This window comes from Ciona robusta, chromosome 4 (assembly GCF_009617815.1).
Source record: "Ciona robusta chromosome 4, ASM961781v2".
Taxonomy (NCBI): Eukaryota; Metazoa; Chordata; class Ascidiacea; order Phlebobranchia; family Cionidae; genus Ciona; species Ciona robusta.
Window position 1 is genome coordinate 7,018,327 of NC_143238.1, and position 25,799 is coordinate 7,044,125.

Consider the following 25,799-nt stretch of genomic DNA (forward strand, 5'->3'; position numbering starts at 1 on the left):
CGCGGTTTTCGGTAATATTGTTGACTCGATTTAAAAAAAATCGTTACGATGGGGGCGCGATTTTATTTTTTTAAATCAGAGAGATACATTCACTTTACCAAGATCCGTTGTCCTTTTGCATTTAAAAGTTACAGAATTCCTAGCAGGACGATTTGAATATAAGCACTTTTTGGGGTAAAATTTGCGGTTTTCGGTAATAGTGTTGACTCGATTTAAAAAAAATCGTTACGATGGGGACGCGATTTTATTTTTTTAAATCAAAGAGATACATTCACTTTACCAAGATCCGTTGTCCTTTTGCATTTAAAAGTTACAGAATTCCTAGCAGGACGATTTGAATATGAGCACTTTTTGGGGTAAAATTCGCGGTTTTCGGTAATAATGTTGACTCGATTTAAAAAAAATCGTTACGATGGGGGCGCGATTTTATTTTTTGAATCAAAGAGATACATTCACTTTACCAAGATCCGTTGTCCTTTTGCATTTAAAAGTTACAGAATTCCTAGCAGGACGATTTGAATATGAGCACTTTTTGGGGTAAAATTCGCGGTTTTCGGTAATAATGTTGACTCGATTTAAAAAAAATCGTTACGATGGGGGCGCGATTTTATTTTTTTAAATCAGAGAGATACATTCACTTTACCAAGATCCGTTGTCCTTTTGCATTTAAAAGTTACAGAATTCCTAGCAGGACGATTTGAATATAAGCACTTTTTGGGGTAAAATTTGCGGTTTTCGGTAATAGTGGTGACTCGATTTAAAAAAAATCGTTACGATGGGGACGCGATTTTATTTTTTTAAATCAAAGAGATACATTCACTTTACCAAGATCCGTTGTCCTTTTGCATTTAAAAGTTACAGAATTCCTAGCAGGACGATTTGAATATGAGCACTTTTTGGGGTAAAATTCGCGGTTTTCGGTAATAATGTTGACTCGATTTAAAAAAAATCGTTACGATGGGGGCGCGATTTTATTTTTTTGAATCAAAGAGATACATTCACTTTACCAAGATCCGTTGTCCTTTTGCATTTAAAAGTTACAGAATTCCTAGCAGGACGATTTGAATATGAGCACTTTTTGGGGTAAAATTCGCGGTTTTCGGTAATAATGTTGACTCGATTTAAAAAAATCGTTACGATGGGGGCGCGATTTTATTTTTTTAAATCAGAGAGATACATTCACTTTACCAAGATCCGTTGTCCTTTTGCATTTAAAAGTTACAGAATTCCTAGCAGGACGATTTGAATATAAGCACTTTTTGGGGTAAAATTTGCGGTTTTCGGTAATAGTGGTGACTCGATTTAAAAAAAATCGTTACGATGGGGACGCGATTTTATTTTTTTAAATCAAAGAGATACATTCACTTTACCAAGATCCGTTGTCCTTTTGCATTTAAAAGTTACAGAATTCCTAGCAGGACGATTTGAATATGAGCACTTTTTGGGGTAAAATTCGCGGTTTTCGGTAATAATGTTGACTCGATTTAAAAAAAATCGTTACGATGGGGGCGCGATTTTATTTTTTTAAATCAGAGAGATACATTCACTTTACCAAGATCCGTTGTCCTTTTGCATTTAAAAGTTACAGAATTCCTAGCAGGACGATTTGAATATGAGCACTTTTTGGGGTAAAATTTGCGGTTTTCGGTAATAGTGTTAACTCGATTTAAAAAAAATCGTTACGATGGGGGCGCGATTTTATTTTTTTAAATCAGAGAAATGCATTCACTCTACTAGAATCCGTTGTCCTTTTGCATTTAAAAGTTACAGATTTCCTAGCGGGATCATCTGAAGTTAAACATTAACACATTTCCGGTATTTTCTACCCTGCGTTTTTATTGTTATTTGTTTCGGCAACACTGTTTTTGTAAAAATTTGATTTTTGTCAAAATGACGGTTTAGTGTTTCAGCAGAATTCTGCCAGGATTTTAGTGGTGTATAAACACAAAATCAACGTGTATTTTGTACACGTACATGTGAAAAGTAAACACTTTCTCTTTAGCGCTTGAATAACTTTCGGAAGTTTTCGGAATTTCTATGCGAAATTGTGCGAAAAATACTTCCACCATTTTAGAATTTGCCAGCCCTCAGAAATGAATGAGCACAGTTTGTTCGGCTTGTTTTGTGCGTGGTCTACCTCTAATTTCGTCTGATTTGCAGCACAGATGCAAAAACTGGGTCATACATACCAAAATATCAGTTAAACATAGTCAATTGGCCTTTTTAGAAAATATAGCAATTTAGACCAAATATAATAAAGTACTCTAGTTTTGGCGAGAATTTCGTGCGGTTTGTTGCGATACGTGCAGTATTTTGGTAATTTCCCTGTTTTACTATGTTTACATTTTGTGGCATTTTGCTCGTAGCAGTTATAAGGACATTTCTATATTTATATGTGACGTTAGTGCCTATGCAAGTAACAATACATGGGTATTTCTTTACGGAATTTTGCCTATAGCAATTATTGAAGTATTTTAATACACAATTTTAATGTTACTTTGTTAATAACAGGAGCTGCTTAAAAATGACCGAAGATACAGGAGAACCTCTACAACTTGTTAAAGATGAAAAATTTACGTTGGTTGTTTCTGTTAAGGACACGAGTAAATGGAATAAACTATTATCACAGTGGGAATCAAATGGGGAGCAATGGTTCCAGTGCAAATTCTGTGAAAAAGTTTTCTTAAACGCAGCAGATTTCCACGAACATAATGAAACGCACGATACAGAAACTGCTGTGGTAGATCAAAACTTTCATGAACAATGTGATAAAAAAATTAAAAACAAAGGCAACAGGTCCACACCAAAAGTAATCTTAAGGTCTCCTAAAAAATCCACAAAAGTAAAAGCTGAAAAACCTGTAAAAAAGGTTAAAGTGAAAAAGACTTACATTTGTGAAGTTTGTGACAAGTCATTTTCCCAATCGTCAAACCTTAAAGGACACATGTTAACCCATACTGGGGAGAAGAGGTTCAAATGCAGCATATGCGGTAAAGGGTTCAAGTTTTCTGGACACATAAAAGAACATATGAGAATACACACTGGTGAGAAACCTTACAAATGTGGGGTTTGCGACAGAGCTTTTAACCAGGTTGGTGTTTTAAATAGACACCAAAAACTTCACACTGGTGAAAAACGTTTTAAATGTGATGTATGCGGCAAACCATTTTATAGAGCAAGCCATTTAACGTCTCATATGCGTGTACATACCGGGTATAAACCTTATGAATGCAAAGAGTGTTTTAAATCGTTTAGTCAATCCAGTAACCTTAAACATCATATGAAAAGTCACTTCAGCAATAAGGAATCTGGTTCGAAACCTGCGTTCGAAGTCAAAGAGGAAATACCAGGATGATGTTTCTATTCTTATTAGTGTGTCTAAGTGTCTAAGTTTGTGCTGTTATAACTCAGTTGAAATATGATACTAGTTTTTAATGTAGGTTAGTATGTTATACAAACTGGTGTTCTGGACCTCACTGTAATGTATTCCGAGATGTTAATATATATTTTAAGTTGATTGAAACAATATACCAGTAGTTGCGAGATAATCGAAATCCAGATTGCTATTAATTAACTGGTTGTCTTGTTATACGAATTAGCTTATTGTTTTGAAAGGTTGGGAACCCAGCAATTGGTATCATTATACATAACAATATTGTTACTGTTTTTTAATAAAACTTTGATGCTTTTTTTCCAGAGTTTTAAACCTGGCGTCTGCTGTATATTTAAGTGTACTATTTCAACTGTTATACTTTGTACCCTGTTTTGTTGTACATATTGTAAATATGTTTTTTTATTTATATTAATAGAAGTTTAATTTAAAAATAATGTAAAGTTTATTTTGCTTTCAGGCTATTACTTTGTTGAAAGTATTGTATAGGCCCGCATAATCAAAATGTTTGAAAATATGACAGAGCCACTGCAGCTTGTAAAGAATGGGAAGACTGCTTTAATTATTCCTTTGGAAGAAGTTGGCCAATGGAATGATCTTTTATCGCAATGGAATTCAAATGGAGGCGAATGGTTTCAATGTAGTTTCTGTGATAAAGTGTTCGTGAATGCTCAAGATTTTAACGAGCATTGTGAAATGCACGACGTAGAAACTAATTTGGATGATTCGATTACCGTTTCTGAGGTTTGGTCGGAAGGAATTTGTGACAACGACAATTCAGATGTTTCAAGTTTAGTCTCGGAACCATTGGTTGTGCCTCAGCTTAAAAAAAAGATTGCAGTTAAAAAAGCCCCAAGAAAACAACCATTAGTTAAACAATCTAGAACTAAAACAGCTGCAAGAAAAAAGACTTTAGCGATAAAAATTTCAGTAAACAAGTCTTCAACAAAAATTACTCCGACAAAAAACATATTAACAGAAGAAGTCCAAACGGAAGATGATTTAACAGAAAAAGTTCAAATTAAAGAAGCTCCAACAAAGAGACTTTCTGTGAAAAAAGCCACAATAAAAAAAACTAAAGAAAAAAAAGTAAAAACACCTAAGAAAAAAGTTAAAAAAGTCAAACCTGAAAAAAAGGTTGTGGAAAAAGCTCCTATTGTATGCGACGTGTGTGGAAAGGTATTCACGCAAGCTTTTCGCCTACGACAACATGCAGTGACCCATTCGGACGTTAAGCAGTTTACATGTGAAGTTTGTGGTACGAGCTTTAAGAAGTTTGGACACGTAAAGGAACACATGAGAATCCACACTAACTCGAAACCTTATAAATGTGATGTATGTAACAAGGATTTTAGACGGGTTGGCGAAATGAACAGACATAAATTACTTCATACTGGTGAAAAAAAGTACAAGTGTGACAAATGTGAAAAAACGTTTTACCAGGCAAGCCATGTGAAATCTCATATGCGAGTCCACACTGGTATTAAGCCTTATGAATGCCAGGAGTGTTATAAAACATTTGGGACAAGTGGTAACCTTAAATCACACATGAAAGCTCACTCTAAAAGCGTGGAAAATGGTTCCAAAAAGCCTGATGACTTGGACAAGAATTCGAAACCTGTGGATAATGGTCCAGAGTTGGACAAGAATTTGGACGACATAGTTTCTATGTTGAATATTTAACATTTGTGAGTGATTAACATAATGCAGATGAAGCATTTATAGTTAGACACACTGCACAATCCTGGGCAACAAATTAAACCTTTTTGGGTGTAATATTAACTGTTTAATTTAAGGCAAGAATTTAAAGTTTGGTCCGCCACCCAAAGTTAGGTGCATATATTTGCACCATAGGCATATACTTGTACGTCACGGTCATACTTCTTAAGCTCTGTTAGGGTGTTGCTAAACACCCTTGTTATAACAACTGCCGTTTTCCCACCACACAAAAGTTTGTAGGCATCATTTGTTCAATCACTGTTTTTATACAATTTGTAAATGTATTTTTTTCAAACATCAGTAGTTTGATTAACAAATAATGTGAAACTTTTTATTGCTTTCAGGTTATTAGGCTTATGTACAAGTTTAGTTAAAATGTTTGAAAATATGACAGAGCCACTGCAGCTTGTAAAGAATGGGAAGACTGCTTTAATTATTTCTTCAGAAGAAGTTGGCCAATGGAATGATCTTTTATCGCAATGGAATTCAAATGGAGGCGAATGGTTTCAATGTAGTTTCTGTGATAAAGTGTTTGTGAATGCTCAAGTATTTAACCAGCATTGTGAAATGCACGACGTAGAAACTACTTTGGATGACTCGATTACCGTTTCTGAAGTTTGGTCGGAAGGAATTTGGGATAACGACAATTCAGATGTTTCAAGTTTAGTCTCAGAACCATTAGTTGTGCCTCAGCCTGAAAAAAAGATTGCAGTTAAAAAAGCCCCAAGAAAACAACCATTAGTTAAACAATCTAGAACTAAAACAGCTGCAAGAAAAAATACTTTAGCGATAAAAAATTCAGCAAACAAGTCTCCAACAAAAATTACCCCGACAAAAAACATATTAACAGAAAAAGTCCAAACGGAAGATGAATCAACAGAAAAAGTTCCAATTAAAGAAGCTCCAGCAAAGAGACTTTCTGTGAAAAAAGCCACAATAAAAAAAACTAAAGAAAAAAAAGTAAAAACACCTAAGAAAAAAGTTAAAAAAGTCAAACCTGAAAAAAAGGTTGTGGAAAAAGCTCCTATTGTATGCGACGTGTGTGGAAAGGTATTCACGCAAACTTTTCGCTTACGACAACATGCAGTGACCCATTCGGACGTTAAGCAGTTTACATGCGAAGTTTGTGGTACGAGCTTTAAGCAGTTTGGACACGTAAAGGAACATATGAGAATCCACACTAACTCGAAACCTTATAAATGTGATGTTTGTAACAAGGATTTTAGACGGGTTGGCGAAATGAACAGACACAAATTACTTCATACTGATGAAAAAAAGTATAAGTGTGACAAATGTGAAAAAATGTTTTATCGTGCGAGCCATGTAAAATCTCACATGCGAGTCCACACTGGTATTAAGCCTTATGAATGCCAGGAGTGTAATAAAACATTTGGGACAAATGGTAACCTTAAATCACACATGAAAGCTCACTCTAAAGGTACAAAGTCCAACAACTTGGTGAAGACTTTGGTGGTTGTAGAAAACGGTCTTAATATGGACAAAACTTTGGTCCCTGCCATTAGTACGATAAATGTTCCCGATATGGGTAAAACGATGGATGATGTGGCTCCTATGTTGAACATTTAGGTCTGTGAGGGCACAGAATTTTACATTTATTCACCGTTTTTGATTTGCTACATACTGTGTAGTCGCACTCAAAACATTTATAATGCGGTTGAGGCATGGATAGTTAGGCACACAATCCACAAGTTTCATCTTTTTTGGGTGCTAAGTTGACTATATAATGCAGTGTAGAAATTTAGGGTTTAGCTTGCCCACCCTGCCACCCTAGGTTTGGTGCCTATGTTTACACCATAGGCCTATGTTTTATCACCATGGTCCTACTTTACTTGTGTTGTTAAGACACTCGGGGTTATGACAACTGCCCCGCCATGTGAGGATAAATAAGTATCATGTATTCAATCATTGTTTTGTGCAAATTGTAAACATATTTTATCTAAATCATTAGGAGTTTGAATAGCAAATAATTGGAAACTTATTATTGCATTCAGGTTGTTGGTTTGTTAGATGTAGATTGGACAATACATAGAATGGTTGTAACTATAACAGGGCAACTGCAATTGGTAAAAGATGGAAAATGGCTTAGTTTATTCCTTCAGAAAAAGTAAATCAATGGAATGAACAGTTGGTGGTAAGGAACTTGAAAGGGAGAAAACATTGGTTTCAATGTAGTTTTTGTGATAAAGTGTGTATGTCCAAGATTTTAATGAGCATTGTGGAAAGCACGATGTAGAAACTACTTTGGACGATTTAAGTTCTGTATGTTTACCTACTAAGGAAAATTATAAAAATGAGTCTAATAATATTGAATAAAGAATAAAGAAATGAGTCTGTCAGTCTGATAATATTGACAGAGTTTTTACATTTGGCTCTAGACCAGAGGATACTGAGTCCGAAGCTCGGTGCTGCTGTACCCCATTGTAAGTGTGGGGATTCTTTGCATGCATGGTAACTTAATGCCATTGCATCATACAGACGTGGTAACTAGCAAGCGGACATAAGGTGTCTAAAATATCATCTTTTGAGTTGAAAATCAAATACCTTACATCTATGCTTTATGTTTGATTTACAAATATTCTAAAACCCATTATTTCTTTAGATTGTGGTATTGATTAATACAGAACACTAAATAGAATGGCTGTGAGTATAAGGGATTCTGTACAACTGCTAAAAGATGAAAAAATAGCTTTGATCGTCCCATTGGAAGATGCCGATGAGTGGAATGAGTTGTTGTCAGAATGGGATTTGAATCATGCGGATCAATGGTTTCAATGTAGTTTCTGTAATAAAGTGTTTATGAATGCACGAGACTTCAATGACCATTGTGAAACACACTATGTAGAAACTATTGTGGAAAATACACTTGCTGTGTCTGAAGTATGGTCAGAAGGAAATTCCGATTACAGGCTCGATATTTCAAGTATTGTCTCTTCACCAAGGGTAGTGCTGGAGCATCTGAATAAAGTCTCAATAATACAGGTACCAGCCAAAAAAATTTCACTTAAAAAGGAAGCAAAAAAAGGCACACCAAAAAGGGCATTTGTGAAAAAAGCTACACCAAAAATGAATAAAACCGCAACAAAAAAAGCTACACCAAAGATAGGTTTGGCAAAAAAAGCTGCACCAAAGAAAGGATTGGCAAAAAAAGCTGCACCAAAAAAAGTTAAGGTTGCCAAGATAAAGGAAACAGTTGTTAAAACTGTAAGGAAGAGGAAAGTTACCAAGAAGGGACCTTGTGTTTGTGACGTTTGTGGTAAATCCTGCCCAAATCCTGCCAGCTTTAAGGCCCATGCAGTATCCCATACTGATGAGAAACCTTATACATGCGAGATGTGCGGTAAGGGCTTCAAATTGCCAGGCCATTTAAAACAACACATCATGATCCACACTGGTGAGAAACCTTTTAAATGTGGGGTTTGTGGCAAGTCTTTTAACCATATTGGTATTTTGAATAGACATCAAAAAACCCACACCGGTGAAACCAGATACAAATGCGATCAATGTGATTATTCTTTTTATCAGTTAACCCATTTAAAGTCTCACCGACTAGTACACACTGACGTGAAACCTTTCGAATGTGAGGTGTGTCATAAAACGTTTAGGAAACCAGGCACCCTTAAAATTCACATGCGTTCGCACACTGGTTTAAAGCCTTATGCATGCAAGGAGTGTCAAAGACCATTTAGCACAAGCAGTAACCTAAAAACCCACATGAAAGTTCATTCTAAAAATGTGAAAAATGGTGCTAACAAGTCTGACAACTTGGAAAAGAATGGGGGAACTGTGGAAAATGGTCCTATTTTGGAAATAAATATGGCCCCTGTGGAAAATGGTTCTGTCTTAGAAAAAAACATGGCCCCTGTGGAAAATAGTCCTATTTTGGAAAAAAATATGGTCGTTGTGGAAAATGGTCCTGCCTAGGGCAAGACTTTAAAAGAAATCAATAATGACACGATTTAGTTTGCATGCTTAGCCAATATATAGTCATTGTTTCAATAAAGTAATACAAGAACAATTTTTTCCCTGAATTGAAAAACTTAACACTTTAATTTCGAGTTTTCTTTTTTTTGTAAATAAATAAATAATGTAAAACTGTAATATTGTTAAACCCTGCGTTTACATATGTTGTAAAACCCTCCATTTCTTAGGTTCTTGGTATTGATTAATACAGAACAATATATAGAATGGCTGTGAGTATAAGGGATTCTGTACAACTGGTAAAAGATGAAAAAATAGCTTTGATCGTCCCATTGGAAGATGCTGATGAGTGGAATGAGTTGTTGTCAGAATGGGATTTAAATCATGCAGATCAATGGTTTCAATGTAGTTTCTGTAATAAAGTGTTTATGGATGCCCAAGACTTCAATGAGCATTGTGAAACACACTATGTAGAAACTATTGTGGAAAATACACTTGCTGTGTCTGAGGTATGGTCACAAGGAAATTCCGATAACAGGCTCGATATTTCAAGTATTGTCTCTTCACCAAGGGTAGTGCTGGAGCATCTGAATAAAGTCTCAATAATAAAAATACCAGCACATAAAATTTTACTAAAAAGGACAGCAAAAACTGCTACAACAAAAAGAGCATCTGTTAAAAAGGCTACACCTAAAAGATTATCTGTGAAAAAAGCAACACCTCAAAGAGGTTCTCTAAAAAGAGATACACTGAAAAAATTTGCCAAAAATAAAACTATTCCCAAAAAAGGTTTAACAAAAAAAGGTACACCAAAAATATCGGCACGAAATACAGTTAAGGTTGCCAAGAAAAAAGAAACAGTTGTTAAAACTGTAAGGAAGAGGAAAGTTACCAAGAAGGCACCTTGTGTTTGTGACGTTTGTGGTAAATCCTGGGCAAATCCTACTAGTCTTAAGGTTCATTCAGTATCCCATACTGATGAGAAACCTTATACATGCGAGATGTGCGGTAAGGGCTTCAAATTGCCCGGCCATTTAAAACAACACATCATGATCCACACTGGTGAGAAACCTTTTAAATGTGGGGTTTGTGACAAACCCTTTAACCATATTGGTGGTTTGAACAGACACCAAAAAACTCACACCGGTGAAACACGGTATAAATGCGATCAATGTGATTATTCTTTTTATCGACTAACTCATTTAAAGTCTCACCGACTAGTACACACTGGTGTCAAACCTTTCGAATGTGAGGTGTGTCATAAAATGTTCGGACAGGCAGGTAACCTAAAAATTCACATGCGAGTCCACACTGGGTTAAAGCCTTATGAATGTCATGTCTGTCATAGACCATTTAGTACAAGTGGTAACCTAAAAACCCACATGAAAATTCACTTTAAAAATGTGGAAAATGTTCCCGAAAAGCCTGACAATTTAAAAAAGAATATGGTCCCTGTGAAAAATGGTACTGTCTTGGAAAAGAGTTTGGAACCTGTAGAAAATGGCCTCGTCTTCAATAAAAATTTGGTCCCTGTGGAAAGTAGTCCTGTATTAGGCACAACTTTAAATAAAATTATCATTACCACGATTTAGTGTGCATGATTAGACAGTTATTATTTTTTATAGTTATTATTTTATTGAAAACAAACGGGAAAAATTTTTTTTCCTGATTTTTTTGATTTTCTTATTTTTGCAACCTGTTTATTCACAAAGTTTTGATCATGTGTTTAACAGCAGCGCTTGTGATTAGAGCGCTCACCTCAAAATAAGTGTTGTTGTACAGTCAACTATAGGTGCCAAACTTTTAGGAGGATAGCAGACACGCAATCCTATGAAACAAATTTAATTTGATGATTGTAAATGCAATGTTTACTGATTAATGCAGGGAAAAAAGTCCAGGGTTGGTCTGCCCACCCTGCCACCCCAGGTTTGGCGCCTATGCTATTAACTGCAATGTTTCAACTGCTATACTATATAACATGCATTGTACATATTGACGTAAATATTTTTTAAAATGAAATTTAACTTCGAAATAATGTGAAAATTATTTTGTAAGGGGTAGAGTGTATAACATGATAAAAATGGATGAAAATGTTGTAGATTCATTGGAACTGAAAAAAGATGAAAAGATTGCATTGGTTGTTCCTGTTAAAGACATTGAAAGATGGAATGAACTTTTGTCTGAATGGGATTCCAAGGGGCAAGAGCAATGGTTCCAATGCAGCTTCTGTGAAAAAGTGTTTTTAAATGTCAATACATTAAGAGAACACCATGAAATGCATGATATAGAAGGTACTTTGGATGATCCCAGTACTTTAGAACTGTTGTCTGAAGAAAAATGTGGGAATAAGTCGAACATTGACAGCATTATCTCCACACCAACAAAAGTACTAAAGCCCCGGAAACATGATGCAACCAAAAAATGTGTGACTACTAAGGTAGTTAAGAAAACTATTAAAGTTTCAAAACCTGTAAAGAAAAAGGTTAGAGTGCGAAAAACTTACGTTTGTGATTTTTGTGGAAAGTCGTTTTCACAATCTTATAACCTCAAAGGACATGTGCTAACTCATACTGGTGAAAAACCTTATAAATGTGAAGTATGCGGTAAAGGGTTTAAACTGTCAGGACATATAAAAGAACATATGAGAATACACACTGGTGAGAAACCTTACAAATGTGGGGTTTGCGACAGAGCTTTTAATCAAATTGGTGTTTTAAACCGACACCAAAGACTCCACACTGGTGAGAAACGATTTACATGTGATGTATGTGATAAATCTTTCTATCATGCGAGCAATTTAAAATCTCACCAGAGAGTTCACACTGGGGTAAAACCTTATGAATGTGAGGTGTGTCATAAGACATTTAGGCAATCAAGTAATTTAAAATCTCATGTGAAAGTTCACTTTAAAGGTTTCGAGATCGAATCTTCCCCTGTGTTTGAAATCAAAGAAGAAATTTAGTAATATCACAAAACATTGTAAAATATATAGGTGTTTTTTTCTTGTTAAAAATGTAATACATTATTTATTTGAAAAGTGTATGGATATGAAGTTCAATTCTTCGGCCTTTAATCTAGTATGTTTATAGATTCTAAATTTACGTACTTTTTCTATTGATATTTCTATTGTGGTAAAAATTGTTGTTGTTATATTTACATTAATTAAGTATAAAGATACTAGTCCAATATTCATCTTGTAAACATGTAATGTTTGCTGCATTTGCATTTGTGCTGTTTTATGTATCGTTCTATATTTCTACTTAAACTTTTTCAAGTGAAATAGCCTATGTAATGGTTTACAAATAAATACAAAAAAAGTTGTTTTTTTTTAGGTTCTTCTTTAAGCTTTTTAGTGCAAAGAATGAGTAATAAAACTGTATTTTAGAAACATTACAAGCCATTGTTTAACACATAAAACATCTTACAATAATTTAAAATGTACCCACTTCCATCTAGTCATATTAAACTGTATTGAATTGTTTATTTAAAATTCTATACTAATTTATCTTTTAGATTTTCCATTTTAAGGTATGAAAGTTTAGTATACAGACTTATTCAGTGTTGGAATATTTATTTAAGCAAGTCAGCTCATTGTGGTAGAAAGGTATGAAGTTAAAAGTGCTGGAAGCTGGTAAGTAAATGTTATTATATGTATGAATGATAAAACTTATTTATCCTCGCTTGGCGAGGCAATGACAGTAGTTATAACTGTTTCATACACTTTGTGCCAGCTTAAGTTACCCTGTATGTAACGTTGTGAGTTGACAATCTGGAAAATCCAACCACTTTAGCCACTGACTTATCTATTGTGCAGTTTAACATATATTCCTAATATTGTTTTTAATGTACATTTTATTGAATTGATTATATACAACACATATTTAATACATACAAAGGATAACACAATAAAATCCAACATGGTATATACATTTTCACTTTAGTAATGCTACGAAAATTGGCCCAACAGTGTTAACATATATTACTGATTCATAAAGTGTTGTTTTATCAAATATTCATTATGCAGTAGTAATAACAACAGCAGCGGACAAATTCAAAAAAAATGTTGTAGGGGTGCCAATTCATATCACTACTTCTACACTTTAATAATGAAAAAAAGATTAAATGTTTATTGTTTACTACTGGTTGAAACAGTAGTTATACCAGGTGAAATAAAATACCAGTTATATTGCACATACATGTATATTGCCAGTTAAATTAAAAAGATGGGGAACAAGCAAGAAAACACAAACTAGTAAAGACAAGTTTAAGTTTTAAATATAAGTTCAATACCAACATATTTGAGTTTTATGTTTTTTTTTACATTTACTAAAAGTGCATACAGTTGGTATTGTTTTTAAATATGTAGCTGTATCCAGTTGAATTGAGTTTATTTTAATTGATTTGAAAGACATACATATATTAAGAACTTAAAGTGAAACAATAACCATGGCTATATACATAATATGCACAGGCAGTTGCTGCCAAGATAATTGTAGAGAAGCATGTGTGATTTAAAACTGATGATCACCATTATTTATGTTTACAAATTTTTACCTATTTTTTAATACTATTACCAAGTTATCATTAATTTAGATTTTTTTTCTAGCATGTGGCTTTTATAAGGTTATCTTAAATTATGCACTTATATAGGTTTATTGTATTTAATTGGTTTAAAGCCTCTTCAAGTTATTCAAAACTGCAACTGAAACTGATGCAACAACACCGCCAATTTCAATAAGAAATGCCCAAAACTTTTTCCAAAATGATGTTGCCTGGCCTTGCTGTCTTTTCTGTTCTTGCTTCAGTTTTTCCTGGAATAGAGTCTATCTTAAAAATAATGTTTATGTTTACAAAAAAATAATATCTAACCATCAGCCAATCTTTTTCCATCATGAAATGATTGCCATTTTCACCAGCTTCGCATTCTAATTTTGTCACCTTAACAAGTCGTTTTACTGTTTTTTTAGTATCTTCAGGCATTGCCTTCATTTCCAAATACAAGTCTCTTTCTTTCTAAAACGTAAAAATAAATTTTATTTTTAATTTTGTCTTTTTGTTCTTTTAAATAATTTATTGGCATATAAATACTCTGCGATCATAAACCAGTCATGATATTTACGTCCTTCAGTTTTATTTAAGCTTTTTTCTATAATAAAAGAAAGTTTTATTTTTTTATTATTCCATGACAACGACAGTTGTTATAACACGGGTGTTTTGTTTTATACACCTCGTGCCCGCTTACGAGTTACCACAGATGTAGCTTTGTGGGTGATTGTTTTTCTGTATGGCTGATAATTTAGACAACCCACTAGTGACCACTGGGTTGGAGCATTGTCTATTTAATGTCTTGTCCAAGGACACATACGTCCAAAAGGCCATTGTGACAATCATAATGTGTAACCTTTAGCTGTTCATTTTCCTTCTTCAATTGTTTTATTTCTTCATCTTTGTCAGCTGTTAGATCCTTAATTTTTTTTTGCACCTGTTGTTTAATTACTTCTAAATGTTCCTAAAATAAAATAAAGTTTAAAATGATTAATTTTCTCTTATTTTTCTCACATCGTGCTGTAGTACATGTGTTATGTTTAATACACTACATGCCTATGAATTACAATATTTGTAACTTTATAGGTAAATATTTATTACTATTTTTTCTATGTACGGCTACAAATCTATACAACCCTTTAAGAACCACTGGGTTAAAATTGCCTTCAAGTGTTTTTCCCAATGTGGCATATGCCCACAATAGTAGCAGCATACAACCTTAAACCAGTATCATGTAACCTAGAGGCAGGCGTGGTAACAGCTGAGCTGTGTCGCAGTATGCAAAAGGCCAGTGCGACAATCATAATATTAACCTTTAGCTGTTCATTTTCCTTCTTTAATTTGTTTATTTCTTCATCTTTGTTCAATTCCCTAGCTTTTAGATCCGTAATTTCATTTTCCAACTTGCCAAGTCGTTCTTCAATAGAAATCTAAATTGAAATTGTTTTAAACAACAAATGTAACTTACACCACTTTAAAAAATTCGAAATATGCGTGTTCTGTTTCATACACAGTCCGCGAATTTCACGCAAGCTCGAAGCTAATGCTTCCGTAAAGCTTCCGCAAAGTGAAAGACGGCAGCTTTTTCAAGCTTCCGTCTTTTTACGTAAGCTATATGGCTAAAAGCATAGGCCGTGGCTTTATCCTAACGCATACATATCGTGCTCACAAAGCATTCCCTAATTTTTATAAAAGAAACAGGCGAGAGGGTGCTTTCTGCAAATGCGTGCTCCAAAACTTCCTCTTATTTTTAAAAGAGAAAGTTGAAAGAGTAGAACCTAACGTGTTTGCACGTTCTGGAATACACTTGGAATTATGACGTCCTAATCAACCGGTTATTGCATGAAATAAAATTGAAAACTTTAATCACGTTAATTTAACACGCGAAAACACAAGATTATACCGCACGTGATTTTGGGTATTCCCCGATATATTACGTCATCGGAAGCTCAAAGCTGCCGTGTTTAAGGTTACAGAAGCTTTTACGAGCTGCCGTCTTTTGATCTGAATTTCGTGGGTTGATACACCTTGTGTCTACCTATGAGTTCACACGTATGTAACTAAGTGGGTAAATATTTTCTCTTTATAAACACAGTTTGAACAACCCGTTAGTGGCCAGTAGGTTTAACAACCACTGTTTTGTCTACTATTACTTGCAGTCTACAATTGTATTCCCGCATTATATGAACTGGCAACCATTATAATAGGTGGTACTGTACCTTATGCTACTACAGTACCCGATAATCACATAACAAAACTTTTGTTACTTTATATCATGCAAGAGCATTATCTGTCTCATTTCTTAACATTTTAGTGTTACTTTCCAGTTAATTTGAATTTACCACTAGTAGATTCTCCTCTTGTCTTTGTTTCACAGTAGGGAGCACACGTGGCCCTATCATCTTGTCTTTAAACAGGTCTAAATGTCAATGTTCTTTTTATTTTTCAACAGTTGCTTATAAATAGTTAGTTAGGAATAAACAGTGACAGCGCTACAGGTAAAAAATAAAATATGTTAAAATTGCAATTCTGTAACTGTGTTTTCCGTTCTGTACTTTTTATGTAAAATCACATTCTTGTTCATACTTTTACCACTTCAATCCGCCCATAAACATACAGTAACCTAAATCTACTAATACTTGCCGCATACAACTTAACTACCAAAACTGATTATTACATGATTCTTCTTATTTTCTTTTTTGTATGGTGCAACTGTTGCAACATCAGCATCTACCCACATAGATACGCGCTTCCACATTGATACGTACGTGCCACAGTGCCTGTTAATTGCATCGCCTGTTTGCATACGTCATATTTTTATTCACGAGCTTAACCACTTCAATAAAAGTACATCCGATTGATACCTTATATAAAAAAAACTTTGTGACATTGTGGTCTACCTGGGAATTCCATAACACAACTGTGATAAAAAAATTCTGCACTGCTTTTATATATTATCATTTTTTCAATTGCCTTTTTCAAGTGGTTGATGTTCTGCTATGTTTTGTTTGTGTGCGAAAGTAAGCATGTAATATAACATCATGGGTTACAGATGAATATAAAGTATATTAGTCCATATCTTATATTTTTAAGATGGTAAAATAAATATTTTGAAAATAGAAAATTATTTTTAGACCAGACTGTACTACAAACTTAACATTCTACATATTCTATTCTGTATGGGTGAGGTCCGTGAGGACCTGGGATTTTGGCCAGACTTGGCCCATTACCCCAACACCCTTGTACGTCTGGAAGGGACGTGTCGCGGTAGTGAAGTTCTTGTTATCATGTTCTGACTCCAGTGTTCCGACCAAGTTCCGTTTTCTGTCCCGATTCTTGACCCGTATATATAGGACTCCATCTGCAGACTATTTCTGCGAACTCGTTCTCCGTTCCGACCAAGTCCCGTTTTTTGTCCTGATTCTTGACCCGTAGGACTCCATCTGCGGACTATTTCTGCAAACTCGTTCTCCGTTCCGACCAAGTCCCAATTTCTGTCCCGATTCTTGACCCGTAGGACTCTATCTGCGGACTATTTCTGCAAACTCGTTCTCCGTTCCGACCAAGTTCCGTTTTCTGTCCCGATTCTTGACCCGTATATACAGGACTCCATCTGCGGACTATTTCTGCGAACTCGTTCTCACACGATTCGCGAACATCATTTGAGAACTACACTCGTACTCACAACGTCACAACCGGACGCACTTCCACAGAAGGTTTATCCTCGTCTGGGCGGCGAGTCACTACATATATGCAACTTTGTGGGTAATTGTTTTTTTCCTGTATATGACTGTAATTTGGACAACCCATAAGTGACCGCTGGGTTGGAGCAATGTTCGTTAAGTGTCTTGCCCAAGGACACATACGCCGATCAGTGCTAGTACCGCCGTCAAGCATCGAACGGGGGGCACTTCGGTTCTCGATGCAGGCGCCTAAACCACTGAGCCACGGCGCCGGACACCATTCTACATAAGCCTGGTAGCATAAATAATTTGATTGTGTTTGAGACTAAACAATATCCTGGAATATAGTACAAATGGGGGAAGACACTTAAGCACATATTGGAAAATATTTCCAAAATCAAAATAGATAACGTTTTTGGGTAATACCACGGATCCAGAACCAACTTGTTCGATGCTCTACGACGGTACTAACACTGATCGGCGTATGTGTCCTTGGGCAAGACACTTAACGGACATTGCTCCAACCCAGCGGTCACTTATGGGTTGTCCAAATTAATAGTCATATACAGGAAAAACAATTACCCACAAAGTTGCATATATGTGGTGACTCGCTGCCCAGACGAGGATAAACATTCTGTGCAAGTGCGTCCGGTTGTGACGTTGTGAGTACGAGTGTGGTCCTCGAATGATGTTCGCGAATCGTGTGAGAACGAGTTCGCAGAAATAGTCAGCAGATGGAGTCCCGCGGGTCAAGAATCGGGACAGAAAACGGGACTTGGTCGGAACGGAGAACGAGTTTGCAGAAATAGTCCGCAGATGGAGTCCTACGGGTCAAGAATCGGGACAGAAATTGGGACTTGGTCGGAACGGAGAACGAGTTCGCAGAAATAGTCTGCAGATGGAGTCTTACGGGTCAAGAATCGGGACAAAAAACGGGACTTGGTCGGAACGGAGAACGAGTTCGCAGAAATAGTCTGCAGATGGAGTCCTATATATACGGGTCAAGAATCGGGACAGAAAACGGGACTTGGTCGGAACGGAGAACGAGTTTGCAGAAATAGTCCGCAGATGGAGTCCTACGGGTCAAGAATCGGGACAGAAATTGGGACTTGGTCGGAACTGAGAACGAGTTTGCAGAAATAGTCTGCGGATGGAGTCCTACGGGTCGAGAATCGGGACAGAAAACGGGACTTGGTCGAAACACTAGAGTCGGAACATGTACAAAGAACTTCACTACCGCGAGCACGTCACTTCCGGTTGTACAAGGGTGTTGGGGTAATGGGCAAAGTCTGGCCTAAATCCCAGGTCCTCACAGACCTCACCCATACAAAAATAGAATAATACCACGAATTAATACTATCCTTCCTTTATTAATTGACAACAATTTAATAAAATGTAATAAAACACGAGGAGTTATTTAGCGATCCGTACAGCAAGTGAAATTTTACAAATTCGAAAACACAGGATAAGATGGGACAGTTTAAAATCATTGTTAATTTTGAATATTAAGTGTATTTATAAATAGGAATATACGTAAATAACACGAAATAATACTGTACGCTTTCAAAATTAAGTCTAAACATTCTTTTTCTTGCCCTACTGCTATAGTTTTTAAAATGTTACCTATATATTATATTATTGCATAACAATTGGTATTGTTTGAACCACAATGGGTAATGTTCGAACATAAATGGATAAATATTGTATTTAACAAGTGTATATGAACTTGTAATGACAGAAAATTGATTATAACTGTTGATAAAGTTTTTATTTTTGCTATAAATTGGATATTACTGCTCTGTTTTTGGCACAAGCCACTTTTTATAAATTATCACCAAGTGCAAATGACCAAATTTCGAATATATTTTCAAAATATTATCTTTTTATTATATCAGTATCTTATAGTTGAATAACCCCTGGTGTATAAATTACTAAATTAAAAGCAAACCTTTCAAAGTTTGGCAATGAAACATACAAAACTACAATGTGGGGGAAGATGAGACTCTAAATTGAAATATATTTACATTAGCAGTATTCTGCAACTTGTAGTTAACCTACCGAGTTTAACAGGCTGTGCTAGTTTCTTTGCCATGTAAACTTCATATATATAACGTTAAACCGATAATTTTTGTTGTTTTTATCTCAAATTAAAGTCATATTGACCCCTGCCTATTTTCTTCATGTTTATATCTCGGTGGTTTTTTACAAAACTAAAACTAGTTTTATGAGACAAAATCAAACTGTACAAAAAACTTAAGGTTGTTTTATGAAGCTATGAAATAGTTTCACGCGCAAACTAAAAAATTCATTGGCTTTACTATGATTTAGCGAGCATTAAAAATAGCACCTTACTATTTCGCATTTATTTACCTGTTCAAAGTATATACTGTTTCTAATTTACACATTTTTTTAATATTTAAAAACAGTACTCAGCTTTGACAGGCGGTTTATAAAGTCGTGATAATACTGTCGAATAATTCTGTAACCTTATTTTCCTGAATATCAATAAATGAGGATCCGTAAAAAGAAAATTAAAAAAAGTTTTGTCTGACAAAGTGTCCCATCTTCCCCCACTCTACTATATTCAGTTCTATTCATTATCTTTGTTCATAACCACCTATGTAACTGTAAAGTAGTAACCATGGCAGATACACTATATCTTGCTGTCTACAACTATACTAGTTAGATTGATGATCTAGCTCCTTTTATTCCTTCAGATTTCTTTGTTTGTTCTTTATTTATTGCAACATCTCGCAACTGATTGCACCATCACTTATGACATAAGCCAACGCATTTTGGTATTATTCCACCAACAGCAGTCATAGTGACGTCTTAATAAAGTCGTGGGAGGTGAATACGTATATTTGCCTCATCATAATCAGATTACTGCCTACAAGTTTTAACACAGTGGTTCTTAAACTGGGGGGCGTGTAACACTCCGAAGGGGGGCGCGAAAAATAAAGTGTTATATGTCTTATTACAGTGGTGTTCAAAAGGCTAAACTCTAACACACGTAAAAGTTAAATTAAAAAAGCAAACATTTAAGCTTGTTTTTAAACTCTTACACATGCTAAATGATGAGGTGTCACACCCTGTTATGAGGCTAATAATCGCTGTGTGAATTGTTATTATGTCGTAATTAATTGCCAGCCAAAACAATCGCTATTATGATAAATGAATCCGTACTGTTTTGTAACAAACAGTCTACCTTGCTAAGAAAAACATGGTAAATATGAGGCCAAACTATGATGCAAACTGAACAGTTATTTGATTTCACTTTTGCATTAATCGCGATAATGGGTTTTACGCAATAATACAGATACAGTCAACCAATGGGGCGCAGTTTAAAGCATGTCCAATATGTCAGGTTTGGCTGTGGTAGATCATGGCAGAAATTAATTGAACACCACTGTGATAATTTAACAAAAAGGGGGGGCGCAAGTTTGTTGAGATCTTCATTGGGGGCGTGCTTCAAAAAGTTTAAGTACCCCTGTTTTAACACAATACATGAAGACTTGAGTTTATAAAATAAATGAAGACTTGAGTTTATGAATTAATTTTATTCATAATTAATTTTATTCATAAATTTCCTTTAAAATTTCACCACATCTGCTGCATACCTTATATAAACCCACCACTTCCACATGGATACGTACGTGGCCACAGTGCCTGCTAATTGCGTCGCGTATATGAGCATCGACTTCTATATTGGGTATCTACATGACTACAGTACCTGGTAATATCATGGCACAACTGTAGTATGTAGTATTATACGAGGATAGTCTTCCACCGTCACTTGCATATTTATGACACAACTGTGAATATCATTACATGCAGAAGCAACTGAGTTCTCATTTCACAGTAAAGTTCCATCACATATTACGGGCATTTTAAGAAACCCTACCTTTTGTTCAAAACCAAATGCCATGGTTTAAACGCGGCCGTGGCAAAATTCTCAGAGAATTATTCGCTTCTTAATTTTCTTAGACAATATACTTAACAATAATTGCTTCAACCCAGTGGTCTCCTCGGTGAATTAATTGTAAGTGGGCCTGATATAACAGAACACCCGTGTTACAACCGAAGTTACCCAACCACGCAAAATGGTAAATTCATTATAAACTCTTTGTATTTGTTCTTTGTCATGACTGCTTCTTACTTTATCAGTGGAATGTATCACATATATGTTCGTTTCATCATAAGTTGTCTCTCTGTTGCATACAGCAGCCACATATATAACTAATCACATTGTATTTATTGCATTAGTTATAATATGCCTATAATGGCCTCACATAGGAAAGATTGCATGAAATACATTGATTTAAATTCATAATCAGCTTTTGTATTAGAAAGCATTAACATGAAAGGAGATCTACATAATTGTTATTTATATACAAGTATCCATGTCCATTTGTGACCAACAATTACTGGAGGTTTTATGCTTGTTTGTTGACAACTCGAACCCTAGTCGTCCAGTCAATCAACTGCTGAATCCACTTTGGCAGATACTTCACTAAGATGTAGAGCAACCCTGCAGCAGCAGCAACACCAACAATTATTGCTGCTATCCCTGTAAAAGTGAAGGATACTGACCCCACTGCCACAACAGCAGTGGTAGCTTTCAATATAACTTCCAGAGCGGACATTTTCAAAGATACCACGAAGAATAAATTAGCTGCAATGTAAATTTAAATAAACATTATACATTTATAACAACAACTTATATTTGCAAGCTTACCTTAAAGTTGAACAGTCAGACTGAATTTCTCTTCAGTCAAGTTCCTCTTTTGCCTCTAGTTCCTCTTTCTGGTTGATTGGTCTTGAATTACAAGCCATTTCTTTTCTTAGCTATAAAAGGAACTAAAAAGCCCATACACGACAGTAGTCAGCTTTATATGAGCAAAAGTTAATCTTTAACTCTGACTTAAATATCTTATCTTGAAACAAAAACCAATAGGTTTAGTCCCAAGATGGCAGCATTGAGCTGTATTGGACTTGTTGTATTCGACTTAAACTTTGTGAAGTTAACTTTATTTGACTGCTTTATTCTGTTGGTAGTTGTATATACATTACACTGTCATTAAATATTACAGCCATGGATATTGAAAATCATAGCTCATACGTATTAGAGCTTGTTTCACCATTATTAGTTTTTATTCTCATTTATTCAAATATGGTAAATTTTCGACAGCTGTGTATGGATTGTATACCTTTATAAAATTATTTACGAAGTTTTATATAATCATGGAATTTTTATATAGTGATAGACATTTTTCTGTGATGCTTGTGCTGCTGGGTTGTCTAAATTTTACCATTCAAAAAAAAAATATATATTCGCCCACAAAGTTATACGTGGTAACCTGTTAGCCGTCACGAAGTGTATGAAACAGAACACCCGTGTTATAACAACTGTCGTTTTCCAACCATGCGAGGGTAAATACATTTATTAATTTATTCATCATTACACAAGAACATTAGAGTTCTTATTTCATAGCAAACCTTTCAAAACATCTTATAAAATATACACACGGCTTAGTTGCCTATCCTTGTATATAACAATCACACAAATGGTGTTGTTTTAACTCTACATTTTAACAATGTATACAAAACTATTTGACATTACAAGCTAAACAAAAATATTTCCACGCGCTATTAAGCACATGCTCTAGTTTTTATCGTTGAAAATCCAGAAGCAGTTTTTAGCACACACCACATTCATCTCTTTCACGAACTATCGTATTCCTTCTAATTCAAGCCTTTTTCTGTATTGAATCATTCCTTTTCGTTCCTCCTTTATTATTTTTTGTTCAAGCTTCATTTTTTCTAGTTCCTGCTGCCCTGCCACCCAACCACCTTTGATACAGAGCCACCCCATTACAGCAATGATAAATCCCATACCAACAGCAAAAGAAAGAATGGGCAATGATGTCCCTGTAATATTGACAGAAAAGCCCCCAGCTTTTAAAACAAAATCAAGAAAGTTGTGGTCTTCAGTTGCCATTTTTAAAGAGGCCACAAAATAGCTTATGTTTGCAAGCTTACCTTAGAGTTGAACAACCAGACTGAATTCACCATAAGTAAAGCCAAGCATTACTTTTACCTTTAGTTCTCTTTCTAGTTGATTGACCTTGAATTATTTCTTGTCTGGAAACAAGAACCAATAAGTTTAGTCCCAAGATGGCAGCATTGAGCATTATTTGACTACCTTCTGACTACCCCAAAAGCTCCTACATACAACCCAGTTAAAACTTGACGTGGCGGTGAACCTTAAATTTTCAGCCATGAAGCAGACAAAACGGTTGGCTGGATCCTCGTTTTACAATTGAGGAACTTTAAAAATGAGGAACTAAAGTTTAGCAACACTTCCAACACCGCTGTCTAGAGTTTTATTTTCTTTGTATAATGCGGAACCAGACCTGGTCATGAATATAGTAATCCAACTTCCCATTAACTTTGATTGTTTTCTGGCCTTTTCATTGGCTTTACGCACAAACACAAACTGAACACCATTACATAATATTGTGTTGTTTTGTTTGAAATGAAGACTTGAGTTTAATTTAATTAATTTTATTCATAACAAATGATAATGAAACACTTTTTACAAGCTTGAATGATAAACTCAAAAATGTCTTTGTGGGTAATTCATTTTTTGTGATTTTTTTTGTAATGTATGGCTGACAATTTACACCCATCACTAATCACTGGGTAAAAAAGTCAGTTTTTACATGATTGCAACAAAGTATAATCTTGTGATAATTAATTTTAATCAATAACCACCTGTATGTAAACTAATATTCAAATGAGCTGAAAAATCACAAGTTGTTCAAATAATGAGCAATTTTATTGTTAATTACTACGATTAAATCAAAACACACAATATTATTATATACACTATTAAAGCCAGGCCATTAGTCTTTATATATGGGGTTCCTCTAAAGTCAAAGAATATCATTACAATATGTACACATTTTTTATATCATTTTTTTTTTTAAATTAAATTAGAAAATTTTAAACATTACTATGTAATCAGTTTCTACTAAAAGTTTAAACTAATACACGAGAGGAATTAAATTACTCCACTTAATAATTTTTTATGAATTACTCATTCTTAATGGCTAGTTTTCCTTGAACCCATTCCACTAAATACTGAAAAAAGCTTTTAATGCAATTAATAGCTCCTTTTATAATAGTTACAACACCATTCACTAATGTTAGAGCGACTTCCTGGTAAGGTTCTGGAATTACACCACGGACAAATATTTTGCCGTGGTTTTCCAAATTCAAGCTAAATCCTTCAGATGCAGCCATGATTGTAAGCACTGGGTGGCTGAAAATATAAGATAAAAATAACATACTTAAACAAAATTCCAACTTTAGTATCTTTATGCACAATTTATAATGGCCATGCCTAATTGCATATAAAGTTAAATGATCACTAGACGTAAAATCTAATTACTTTAAATACATTTAAATTATCTTACGCAATCTTGTCTCCTGCCTTCTGAAGAATCTGTAGAATTGTTCTCCGTAGGTTTGCATTGTTCTAAAAATAGTATATTTCGTTTTGAATGAATGTAACTTGCTCTATTCTTACGTTGTCCAAAAACAACACCGGTTATAACACGGGTGTTCATACACCTCGTGCCAGCTTACGAGTTACCATGTATGTTACTGTGTAGGTAATTATTTTTTGGAGGATTTTTATTTTTTTTTTATTTTTTGATGTATGGCTTATAATTTGGACAACCCATTAATGACCATTGGGTTGGAGCAATTGCAGTTAAGTGTCTTGCCCAAGGATGCATACATGGACCCTACAATAGTAGCAGTGATGGGCCTTGAACCCTGTAACCTTCTGGGTTAGAGGCAGGCGCTAACCACTTTGCCACAGCGCTAATAATTAATAATTAAGTAAAATCTCCCACACTTAAGAAATTGCAAAGTTTTTTTTGGAAATAAAATATCAATAAAAAACTTTACCTTCTGATTTTCATCTTCCAGTTCTTTTATCTTTTTACGATTCTCTTGGTCCTTTTTACGCAATGCATCAATCTCTCTTTTCATCTTTTCTCTTTCACTACTTGTATATGCTGCCATTTTTCTATTGTTTTATTGAAATGATTGCTATATTTTGTTTGTAAAATAAAATATTTGAAATCTTTTCAAATTAACATTATATATACAAAACATTATGTTGGGATAATCAATCTTATTCATTATCTTTGATTATAATCAACTACTGTGACCTCGACTTGAAAAGTGGGCGCAACAACTCTAGGTCAAATGTAATATTTAGTTAGGGGCTGCATAACAAAATATCATACTTGAAGATATTATTATAAATTCTTCTTGCAAATATCGAAACAGAGGAGCCAGACTAACTTCCTCATAGATAAAGCCAAGCATTACTTCTAGCCTTAGTTCTCTTTCTAGTTGATTGACCTTGAAATATTTCTTGTCTGGAAACAAGAACCAATAAGTTTAGTCCCAAGATGGCAGCATTGAGCTTTATTTGACTACCT

The 25,799-nt window shown here is 34.8% G+C and overlaps 6 protein-coding genes and 1 long non-coding RNA gene across 8 annotated transcripts; 4 read left to right on the plus strand and 3 right to left on the minus strand.

Annotated features, from left to right (window-relative positions):
• Window positions 1–2,067: 2,067 nt before the first annotated feature.
• On the plus strand, window positions 2,068–3,851 carry LOC149737213 (uncharacterized). Its single transcript, XM_089877605.1, has 2 exons — window positions 2,068–2,316; window positions 2,512–3,851. Exon 2 carries the CDS (start codon window positions 2,525–2,527, stop codon window positions 3,353–3,355), a length of 831 nt encoding a protein of 276 aa, XP_089733731.1. The 5' UTR covers window positions 2,068–2,316; window positions 2,512–2,524; the 3' UTR covers window positions 3,356–3,851.
• A 44-nt stretch (window positions 3,852–3,895) lies between these two features.
• On the plus strand, window positions 3,896–7,122 carry LOC149737214 (uncharacterized). The gene is made up of 2 exons (XM_089877090.1): window positions 3,896–5,071; window positions 5,423–7,122. Exons 1-2 carry the CDS (start codon window positions 3,896–3,898, stop codon window positions 6,695–6,697), a joined length of 2,451 nt encoding a protein of 816 aa, XP_089733216.1. The 3' UTR covers window positions 6,698–7,122.
• A 172-nt stretch (window positions 7,123–7,294) lies between these two features.
• LOC149737215 (uncharacterized) lies at window positions 7,295–11,104 on the plus strand. The gene is made up of 2 exons (XM_089877091.1): window positions 7,295–9,049; window positions 9,298–11,104. Exons 1-2 carry the CDS (start codon window positions 7,766–7,768, stop codon window positions 10,639–10,641), a joined length of 2,628 nt encoding a protein of 875 aa, XP_089733217.1. The 5' UTR covers window positions 7,295–7,765; the 3' UTR covers window positions 10,642–11,104.
• A 16-nt stretch (window positions 11,105–11,120) lies between these two features.
• Window positions 11,121–12,563, plus strand: LOC149737216 (uncharacterized). Its single transcript, XM_089877601.1, has one exon. The coding sequence runs from the start codon at window positions 11,121–11,123 to the stop codon at window positions 12,009–12,011; it is 891 nt and encodes a 296-aa protein (XP_089733727.1). The 3' UTR covers window positions 12,012–12,563.
• Window positions 12,564–12,878: 315 nt separating this feature from the next.
• Window positions 12,879–16,081, minus strand: LOC149737217 (uncharacterized). 2 transcript variants are annotated; one of them, XM_089877617.1, is made up of 5 exons: window positions 15,937–16,081; window positions 14,908–15,024; window positions 14,451–14,558; window positions 13,919–14,062; window positions 12,879–13,860 (listed from the first exon to the last, which is right to left on the minus strand). In XM_089877617.1, the coding sequence occupies exons 1-5, from the start codon at window positions 15,994–15,996 to the stop codon at window positions 13,720–13,722; spliced, it is 570 nt and encodes a 189-aa protein (XP_089733743.1). In that variant the 5' UTR covers window positions 15,997–16,081; the 3' UTR covers window positions 12,879–13,719. The 2 variants fall into 2 exon arrangements, with proteins under 2 accessions (XP_089733743.1, XP_089733742.1); XM_089877616.1 differs by having other exon boundaries at window positions 12,879–13,872.
• A 5,430-nt stretch (window positions 16,082–21,511) lies between these two features.
• On the minus strand, window positions 21,512–23,371 carry LOC149737218 (uncharacterized). Its single transcript, XR_016384987.1, has 2 exons — window positions 22,016–23,371; window positions 21,512–21,952 (listed from the first exon to the last, which is right to left on the minus strand). It is a non-coding gene; the product is annotated as an uncharacterized LOC149737218 (long non-coding RNA).
• A 725-nt stretch (window positions 23,372–24,096) lies between these two features.
• LOC149737219 (uncharacterized) lies at window positions 24,097–25,428 on the minus strand. The gene is made up of 3 exons (XM_089877623.1): window positions 25,258–25,428; window positions 24,759–24,820; window positions 24,097–24,604 (listed from the first exon to the last, which is right to left on the minus strand). The coding sequence occupies exons 1-3, from the start codon at window positions 25,372–25,374 to the stop codon at window positions 24,376–24,378; spliced, it is 408 nt and encodes a 135-aa protein (XP_089733749.1). The 5' UTR covers window positions 25,375–25,428; the 3' UTR covers window positions 24,097–24,375.
• Window positions 25,429–25,799: the final 371 nt, after the last annotated feature.